This window comes from Oryctolagus cuniculus, chromosome 11 (genome assembly GCF_964237555.1).
Source record: "Oryctolagus cuniculus chromosome 11, mOryCun1.1, whole genome shotgun sequence".
Taxonomy (NCBI): Eukaryota; Metazoa; Chordata; class Mammalia; order Lagomorpha; family Leporidae; genus Oryctolagus; species Oryctolagus cuniculus.
The window spans coordinates 121544064-121553821 of NC_091442.1; the positions used below are offsets into that span (position 1 = coordinate 121544064).

Genomic DNA, 9758 nt, shown 5'->3' on the forward strand with positions numbered 1-9758 from the left:
GCCTGCACAGCAAGGACCTACACGCAGCCCTGGTTCCCCGGGTCAGGGCCTGCCCGTCTGTGGACGTGGGCGGGCGTCCTGCACTCGGCTGCGTGGTGTGTTCAGCCCAGGCCAGAGCTGTGTACAGACGCGAGGTGCCCTCTCCCTGTTCCACACACACGTGCCACACCCTCCACACTCCACACACACGCCTTATACACCACACACTTAACACACACCACAGATCTACCACATACCTCTCACACACACACCTCCCACGCACATCACACTGTACACACAACACACGTGCCGTATACACTCACACCACACACTACACGTATCACAAACCACACTCACACTCACATCACACATCACAGTATATCCACCAAGAATAACACACACACCTCATACATGACACCTGCCTGACACACACCTTCCATGTCGCGTACATCCTCCAGGTCCTGGAATGATGGCGTCCAGTGCCCAGATCTGACTTGTAAGCGTGTGAGCGTAGTGAGGTTGCCTGGTGCAGAAGGTGACGGGGCAGCGGGGTTCGCAGTTTTTGGTTGTATCCAGGACCCTCTCCCCACCATTAACTGGGGGTCCTCGGGAGGAGGGGCCCACGCAGTGCAGCTGGGCCTTGGAGGCAGGCAGAGCTGCGCAGCCCCTCGATGCCGGCTGCCCGGGAGAAGGAGCCGCGCTTCGCTGGGTCAGTGGGGGTGGGGCTGCCGGCTGGGGGCTGACACTGTGAGCCCTGGGCCTGTCCTCTGAGGGCCCCTGCTGCTTCCGAGCGACACAGTGGAGGGCCTCCCCTGGGCCCTGCCCTTGCTGGTTCTGAAATGCCCGGGATCTGTCAGCCACGTGCGCCCTGGCCAGTTCTCTTCCTCCTCGCTCTGACACGGCCACGCCCAGGGACTGAGACTGCAAAGGGAGAGAGTGTCCCCAGGAGAACTGAAAGACGGCTCGGGCTCGAGGGAGGCCCGGGTTCCAACCCCGGCTGCCGGCTTCTGATCCAGCTCTGCTAATGCACCTTGCAGGCAGGGGCTAATGGCACAAGTGCTCGGCCCCGCCACCCACGTGGGAGACCCAGACGGACGTCTGGGCTCCTGGCTTTGGGCTAGCCTAGTGTTGGCTCTGTTGGTCAGCCTTTCAGATAGATAAAACAAATAAATAGATACTAAAAAATGGATTTAAGCTCCCAGGCAGAGGAGTCCACAGCGTTCCCTGCCTGTCCAGGAGGAGCATCCTGGCTGCTCCCCAGCTCAGACCCCAGCCTAGACGCCCTGCAGTCTGGGGCGCTGGGAAGAAGGGGAGGCAGTCAGCCCCCCCCGCCCCCCCAGCACAGGCTGGCCAGGCCCCTCGGCTGCCACAACTCATCCTACAGGGGAGGGGCCCTTCCTGGAGAGGCTTCTAGCTGGAGGAGGTGCCCGAGATGCCTTTTAAAAACCCAGGTGCCGTTTCCAGCGTTCCCCGCTGCAGGAGAAGTGTGCGGGAGTGGAGGTTCACGGGCAGGATGCAGGCCCGCTCTTGCACCCTGGGCCGGCTGCTGCTCTGGGAGCCGTACCTCACCTACTCTGTTGGTCTGCGAATGTCCTGGCACAGAGGTGCCGGCGGCTTCCAGGTGCCCCCGCCACCCTGCTCCTACTGTCTGAGGGGCCTCTGATCACTCTGCGGTGCTGAGTAACTGCCCATCTACGCGGATGGCGGGGTTTCTTGCACGAACACTGGCAGGGTAAGCCTCCGCGCCGCCCCTGACACTGGGCCATGAGATACAGTCAGCTCTCCCTGTCCAGGTTTGGTGTCCGTGGGGGAGGAGTCGTGCCTGTGCTGGGCGTGCACTGTTTCCCTCCTGTCCTCATCTCTGAGCTGCACAGGGCATTTGTACCGTGCTGGGTGTCCTAAGTGGGCTAGAGAGATTTGAAGCGTGAGGGAGGACGTGTGGGTTTAACGCATGTACTGTGCCATCTTGCAGAAGGAACTAGACGTCCATAGATCCTGGTTTCCTCGGGGGGTGCAGGATCCTCCCCCACAGATGCCGAGGGGCAGCTGTGTGGGGGACGTGCGGCTTGGATTTCAGGGCAGGCAGTGGGTGCCACGTCTGGCCGCCGAGCAGCGAGGAGGCTGGGATTCGGGTGGCCCCGTGGCACGGAGCTGCAGAGACCAGCGCCGTCATGCTGAGTGCCACACGCTGCACCCCTGGGACAGAGGGCCCTGGTCACCCCCAGCGCCCAACCGTGGGCACCCCTGACACAGCTAACTCGAGCTCCCTCGTGTGTTTGGTGACTGCTCCTGGCCACAGAGTGGGCCGTGCAGCTTGGAGACTGCCACCAGGCTCGGCCGCGGCAAGTGGCACCCCAGCTCCCTCACGGAGGGTGAGTGTCGGTCGCACGGTCGGGCCACTTGGCCTCCTCTCCCGTAAGCGTCTGTTCCTGTCTGCGCCAGTCCCTTTCAGGGTCTTGGTCTTTTTCTCCACTTGAGGGTTCTCTCTCTGCTAGAGCCGGCTTCGCTTTCTCTGAGCGGAGTTGCACTTTCTTCCACTTTCTCGTTCGTCTTCTGACAGACATGCGTGTTTTTGTGTGTTGAGAGGGATGGTGTGCACCTACCGTATGTTGTGGTATTTTCTTCTTTACAAGAGGTTGTTAGGTTTCCATGTGCCTGTGAGTGCTTCTGCGCTTGGAGTCCTGGTGAGGAAGGCTCTGCCTGCTCGGAGTTAGCAGGGAGCTCGGCTGTGCTAAACCTAGGGCTCGGATGCCCCTGTGCTGCTTGTGCCCTGCGGTGTGAGGTCGGGGCCCAGTGTGATCTCGTCCCTGGGCGGCTCTCAGTTCCCAGCACCGGTTACTGGGCACCCTGGATGTCCCAAGGAGCATCAGCCTCTTGCTATCAGGAGCCAGATGAGCACCTCCCTGTGAACCCTCATCCACACCTCGAGACGTCCTGCACGCACACCTGAGTGCTTGGTGTTGGCACAGAGGGGCGCACAGACCTGTGTGCTTGGTGTTGGGCACACAGTGCTTGGTGTTGGGCACACAGGGGCACGCAGACCTGTGCACTTGGTGTTGGGCACACAGGGGCACGCAGACCTGTGCGCTTGGTGTTGATACACAGGGGCGCGCACACCTGAGTGCTTGGTGTTGGGCACACAGGGGCGCACAGACCTGAGTGCTTGGTGTTGGACACACAGGGGCGCGCAGACCTGTGTGCTTGGTGTTGGGCACACAGGGGCGCGCACACCTGCCAATGCGGCAGACGGCACGTGGCACCCTGCGGCACAGGTGAGAACGTCTGCTGTGGTGGTGGAGCCAGAGCAGCCCCCAGGTCCTCTGGCGTCCAGTTCCCTGATCTTGCTGCTGGTCCCTCCCCCACGGAGCCCCTGCAGTGGGCCACCTAGCAGAAAGGGTACTGAGAGGAAACCCAGGGCCTACAGCCAATCAGGGGAGTGGGACACTGGATACTTACGGCAGGCTGAGGGCAAGGGAGCGCGGAGACCTCAGGCTCGGGGGAGCAGGGAGACCCCAGGCTCGGGGGAGGGAGCAGGGAGACCCCAGGCTCAGGGGAGGGAGCAGGGAGACCCCAGGCTCGGGGGAGGGAGCAGGGAGACCCCAGGCTCAGGGGAGGGAGTGCGGAGACCCCAGGCTCGGGGGAGGGAGCAGGGAGACCCCAGGCTCAGGGGAGGGAGCAGGGAGACCCCAGGCTCAGGGGAGGGAACGTGGAGACCCCAGGCTCAGGAGAGGGAGTGCGGAGACCCCAGGCTCGGGGGAGGGAGCAGGGAGACCCCAGGCTTGGGGGAGGGAGCAGGGAGACCCCAGGCTCAGGGGAGCAGGGAGACCCCAGGCTCGGGGGAGGGAGCAGGGAGACCCCAGGCTCGGGGGAGGGAGCAGGGAGACCCCAGGCTCCGGGGAGGGTGCAGCTTGTGCCCGCTCCAAGGCTTCACCGCCACTCTGCAGCCCTCTCACCTGTGGACATGTAAACTGCCCCATGGTTGTGTGGAGCCCTCAGTCTGTTGATTGTAACATGGCCAAATTGTCGATTGAAACCTGAGTCTCCCCATACTGAGGACTAGGGTGCGCTTCTGAGTGTGAGTCCACGGGCCTGGGCGCCCCCTAGGCACCAGCATGTCCTGGGGTGCTGGGGTGGGGGGAGTCCGTGTGTCCTGGGGTGGGGGGTATCAGTGTGTCCTGGGGTGCTGGGGTTAGGGGGGCATCAGTGTGTCCTAGGGTGCAGGGGTGGGGGGTCAGTGTGTCCTGGGGTGCTGGGGTAGGGGGCATCAGTGTGTCCTAGGGTGCTGGGGTGGGGGGTGTCAGTGTGTCCTAAGGTGCTGGGGTGGGGGGCGTCAGTGTGTCCTAGGGTGCTGGGGTCAGGAAGGGACATGAGTGTGTCCTAGGGTGCTGGGATAGGGGATGTCAGTGTGTCCTAGGGTGCTGGGGTGGGGGGTGTCAGTGTGTCCTGGGGTGCTGGGGTCAGGGGGGCACCAGCGTGTCCTGGGGTGCTGGGGTGGGGGGCGTCAGTGTGTCCTGGGGTGCTGGGGTCAGGAAGGGACATCAGTGTGTCCTAAGGTGCTGGGGTGGGGGGTGTCAGTTTGTCCTGGGGTGCTGGGATGGGGGGGTCAGTGTGTCCTAGGGTGCTGGGGTGTGGGGTGTCAGTGTATCCTAGGGTGCTGGGGTGGGGGGTGTCAGTGTGTCCTAAGGTGCTGGGGTGGGGGGTCAGTGTGTCCTGGGGTGCTGGGATAGGGGGCATCAGTGTGTCCTGGGTTCTGGGGTGAGGGGCATCAGTGTGTCCTAGGGTGCTGGGGTGGGGGGTGTCAGTGTGTCCTGGGGTGCTGGGGTGGGGTGCACATGAGTGTGATGTAGAGTGCGGGGGTTGGGTGGACATGACTGTGTCCTGGGTGCTGGGGTTGGTGGACATCTGCTTATTTTCTGCATGCTGGGCCCAGAGCTCTGACCGCCAGGCGTGTGTTGTCCCCTCCCCGCCGTTCCCGCTGCAGTCATGGTGTGAAGAGGAGCACCGGGCAAGGCAGGGCCGACGCGTGCCGATCGGCAGCGGTGCACATCACTCGGCGTTTTCCTGTGGCTTTTCTCTGGGACCCGATGCTTCCTGGACTTGAGGCTGATGTTGTGGGCAAAGCCACCCTTGGCGTCTGCATTGCCGATTCGGCCCCGGGGCTGGTTACTGGAGCATTGAGCATTGAGGCTGGAGGCGCAGGAGCCATCCGCTGCCCGGCTCTGGGCTCCTGCAAGGCCTCCTGCCGGTCCCAGCACGCGCTCAGCCCCTTCCTGGGACCCGGTGATGGCTTCCTGAGTTACGGCCCCTTTACCTGCGTGATGTGGGTAATGCAGAACAGCTCACGGCTAATAAACGCGCCGTGTGCCCGTGCATAAATAAGACGAGCCTTTGTAAAAGCGAAATCTGTATTTAAGGACGCGTTCGGCCGTGCTTGCCGCGTGCCGCAAAGGTCACCCAGATAGATTTGCCTTCTCCCGCGCCGCGGGCTGGGGAGAACGGGCTTTTCCATTCCCCTCCGTCCTGCGAACCTGGGGACGAAATTAGATTCCGAAATGGAGTGTGCAGTGTGGCCGGCGAGTTCCCGTAACGGGAGGGCACTGCCTCTCACCTTGCAAGCAGTGAGGTCATGATAATATGAAGCCAAGTGGATTAAAAATAAAACCAGAGGTGTTTATTTATGACCTGCCCAGAATTGGATTGGCATCCGTGTAAGCTGCGTCTAATGGTGAGAGACAGCAGATTGCTGTTGATGTGTCCCTGGGGACGTATTGCCAGGGAAATCTGCTCCGTGAATTCAATTTAAAGGCTCACGGAGAGCACCCCACGTGCGAAGGAAGTGGAATGGGCGAGGGGGAGGGGCACTGCGGTTAGACAACAGTTGGAGGCGTGTCCTGGCCGGAGAGGGTCCCAGTGCGGCCAGGCCCCGTGCCTGCACAGCTGGGCGCACCCTGATTCTGCCCCGTGAACAGACACTGCTGTCCTCAGCCGCAGGTGACGGGGGGGGGGGGGGGGGGGGCGATGCGCAGAGAGCCTAGGCCACACGGCGGGAGTCGGCGCCTCCTTGGCTGCCCCTCCGCGTGGGAAGCCTGGGAGACGAGGAGCGTCCACGGTCAGGGGCCGAGCCGGCAGCCCTCTCCATCACGAGGCCTCTGAGCAGGGTGGCACCAGCACCCTTAGAGGGCCCCCACCCCCTGCTGACTTTGGATGTGGCAGGGAGGTAGGAGGGTGGGGGAGCCTGCCCGTGGCCAGGCCATCAGAGCAGTCGGGGTGCCTGGTGGAGCCGTCTGCCTGGCTTGGGCTGGCCCTGAGCTGACGGCCTGGTCCGCACAGCCCTCTGAGCCCCACCCTGCCAGGCCTTCCCTCCGGGTTCCCCTGAATCCTGCCCTGCCCTTGGGGTCTCCCCCGCTCTGCACACGGGTGGTCAGTGGTCCGTGTCTGTGGCCGCCTGAGTCTCACCACGTGGACCCCGTCCCTGTTGTGGTTAGCGAGTCACCAGCCCATCAGGGTCCGATGGCCGCCTTCTGACCCGCGAGCTCGGGGGCTTCTTCACAGGTGCTGTTGGGTGTGGCTCGGAGACATGGGCAGCTGCAGGCCGGGGGCCAGGCCGCAGAGGGGGTTCCAGTGTGGAGGCTCTGAAGCAGGGCTCCTGCCTGGAACTCGAGAAGCCAGTGAGTGACAGGTGCCTCCTGTGTGTCCACTGCGCTCCTGCCGTGTGCCCTGTGTGTCCTCCGTGCGCCCAGTTCCTCTCTTGGTGCTGGGCGTCCTGTGTGTCCTGTGTGCCATCAGCTGACTGCCGTCATGGTGGTCCTGTTCACAGCGCAGGCTGAGCCTCAGGAACGGGAAGCTGTGGGCGGTGGGACTGGGCTGGCCCCGCCCTGGGGTTCCTGCAGCAGGGGCTTCCCCTGGGGGCTCTGTCTGCGGGCAGTTCAGGGGCTTGGGGAGGAAGTTCCCGGCTGAGGTGGCACCTGCGTCGTATGTAGTCTGTGGCCTGTCCCCGTGGGAACGTGGAGGGCCTGCAGGTCCCGAGTCCCAGCTGCGAGGGGCTGGGGGCCTGCCCGGTGGAGGTGGGCACGCTGCCCCCCGCCACCTCCCAGCTGCTGGCTGGGCACCTTCTCGGGATCCCTGGCCTCGCCGGTGCCCTGCTGACCAGCCTGTCCTCTGTCCACAGGAGCTGCTGCTCTTCCTGCAGAACCTGCCCACTGCCCACTGGGGCGACCAGGACATCAGCCTGCTGCTGGCCGAGGCCTACCGCCTCAAGTTCGCCTTCGCCGACGCCCCCAATCACTACAAGAAGTGAGCCTGGCCCGCTGCCAGCGGCTGCCGTGGGCCCCCGGGGACGGGGGCCTTGCTGGGCGGCCCCGCCCTGCTGGCACTGGCCAGGCCCAGACCCAGGCCCAGGGTCCGTCCAGGGCTGGCAGGGACGGGCCGCCTGTTTCTGAGATACCAAAGAGAGCCAGGGAGGGTCCTGGCTTTGGGGCTGAGGTGCGCCCCTTCGCCCGCCCAGCAGCGTCCTTGCCAAATGCCCGCCTCCTGAGGTGCCGGTCGGCGGACCCGGCCGGAGGGGCCGGGGCAGAGGGAGGCGTCGCCGCCTGGTACCTTGTCTGAAACGCGAAACTTGATCTGTTGAGTGAAAGAATAAAATACAGACGAAACGCCACGTGAGACTGCCCTCGGCGGAGAGCCCACCCTTTCCCGTGCTGTGTTCTCTCCTGGCTGGAACATGCTAGAATGCTGATGGCCAGGGTGGGATCCAGGAGTGGCCCCGGGCCCCGAGGAGTGGGTGGGCGCTGTGAGGCCACTCCCAGCTGCCATACTTTGCACTCTGACCTCTTAGAGGGCTCAGCCCCGGGGGGTGTGTGTCAGGTAGGGCCCGGAGCGGCTGTTCTCACGGAGCCCTGGGCACTGGCTGCAGGCCGGCAGGCGGGCAGGGTGTGGCGCCCGCAGTGGCCTGTGTGTCCCCCACCCCTCCCCGGCCCCCGCGGCCTAGCTGCCCTTTGCCAGATCTGCCCAGCCTGCCTCGTGGAGACTCACCGGCTCCTGGGGCCCTGCCAGGGCTGCGTCTGCTGCTCCAGGGGCTCGGGGCTTGCTTCCCCTGCATCCCCCAGGCCCGTCGCAGGCTGTGTGGCCTGCGCTGACACCGACACCTGCCCGTGAGGCCGCAGCCTCGGCCCCTGGGACCCTGAGCCAGGACAGCTGCCGTCCTCAGGAACCTGTTGTCACCAACACCCCTCAGGAGCAGCCACACCCCCTGCCCGGCCCAGCACACCAGCTGGAGGCTGTGAGTGTGGGGGCACGTGGCGTGCGCGTATTCCTGCTCCTGGGGAGAAGTCTGGTCGTTACATGCAGCGTAGCAATGAGCACAGCCCCACCCTCTGCCCCTCCCCGGGACTGGGGTCCGGCCATCCCAGCGCCCAGGACTCCCCGTCTCACTTAGCCGAGATGGGCCCTGGGAGCTCCCCCGCCCTCGGATCACCGCGGCTGTGCAGGCCTGTGCCCCGGGCAGCGGGCCCCACAGGCAGGAGGGCCCCACACCGGTGGGCTGGGTCCGGGCACCTTCCCGTGGCGCTCGGGACGTGGACGAGCGTCCTGTGTCCACGCGGGGCGGGGGGAGTGCTGGAGGCGAGCTGTCTGAAATGCCGTGTCCTGGAGACGTGGAATAAAGGTGCAGTCGCGAAGCCTGCGGCCTCGGCCTGTGATTCCAGGACTTGCGCGGCTGTGGGTCGGGCTGAGCTCAGCCTCGCGCGCCTGGCCCTGTGGGGCGCGGCATCACCCCCTCTTGCTGATGCCCCCGAGTCTTCGGGGGGATGAGGGTGAAGCTGGACTCGCTTGAGGGACCCTGGGCCTGGACCCGTGCTGCTGGGCTCAGAGCTGGCGTGCATAGCGCTGGGCTACAAGTGGGCCCCTCGGTGACGCCCTGTGGGCTGCGGGCAAGAGGGGCCTCCCCGTGTGGCCACCTCCGCCAGGTGTCTGCTCGGGAAAGCGCCCGTGCTGGGGTGGGCCCCCAGGGCTGACCTCTCCCTCCTGCTCTTGGGGCCTGGGAGCTGTTCACCCTGCCTGCAGCGCTGGCCTAACGGACCAACCCTGCCTCACTGAAATGGCCGCACGGAGCCCCGGTCGTCAGGGAGATCGGAGGTACGCGTGCTCTGAGTGCCCCACGGCCGCACCCAAAGCTCGGGCCTCTCCCAGCAGTTGTCCTGTGCTGCCCACAGACAGGCACGGGCTGCGCTCCTGTCCCCTGCGGTGGCCACCGCCCCCACGGGGGAGCCCACTTGCCTCTCTCGTCCCCAGTGACTGAGCGTGGAGCTGTGTGGGGGCCACAGTGTGGGCTGGCCGTGCCGATGCCTGCAGGCTGGAGACCGGGACCAGCGGTGAGGCTCCGTGCTCTGAGCAGGGGCCTGTGGCAGCTGACCACTGTCCTCTGCCCTCATGGTCGGAGTCTGGGGCTTGGCCATTGTCCCTCAGGCAGCTTGAGGTCTTCACGGCCTTGCACACACACACACACGCACACAAACACATATGTACACGTGTGCACACACATGTACACCCAGCCCCAGGGCCCTGAGAGAATCCCTGACCTCCGCTGGCGCCTGCCCGGCTCTGTGGGCACCGCTGGTTCCTGCCAAGGGGCTACTGGACTCCTAGCAAGGACAGACCTGTGGGGACAGCCGAGATTCTGGCGTGTGCGAGGGAGGGGACCTTGGAGTGGCTGAGCTTTGAAAGGGCTGATGGGTGGAAGACGCGTGCGTGGCGCTGGCGTGGACCTGAGACAGGAGCTCCTG

At 64.9% G+C, this 9758-nt stretch overlaps 1 protein-coding gene across 3 annotated transcripts in view; it reads left to right on the forward strand.

Moving 5' to 3' along the window:
- TBC1D22A (TBC1 domain family member 22A) overlaps window positions 1-8654 on the forward strand; it is a 361580-nt gene extending 352926 nt beyond the window's left edge. For all 3 annotated transcript variants that reach the window (XM_051839990.2, XM_051839991.2, XM_051839989.2), the window contains one exon: window positions 7148-8654. In XM_051839990.2, coding sequence (XP_051695950.1) covers window positions 7148-7276 — 129 coding nt within the window. In that variant the 3' untranslated portion in view covers window positions 7277-8654. The remainder of the gene's footprint in view (window positions 1-7147) is intronic.
- The last annotated feature ends 1104 nt before the right edge of the window (window positions 8655-9758 follow it).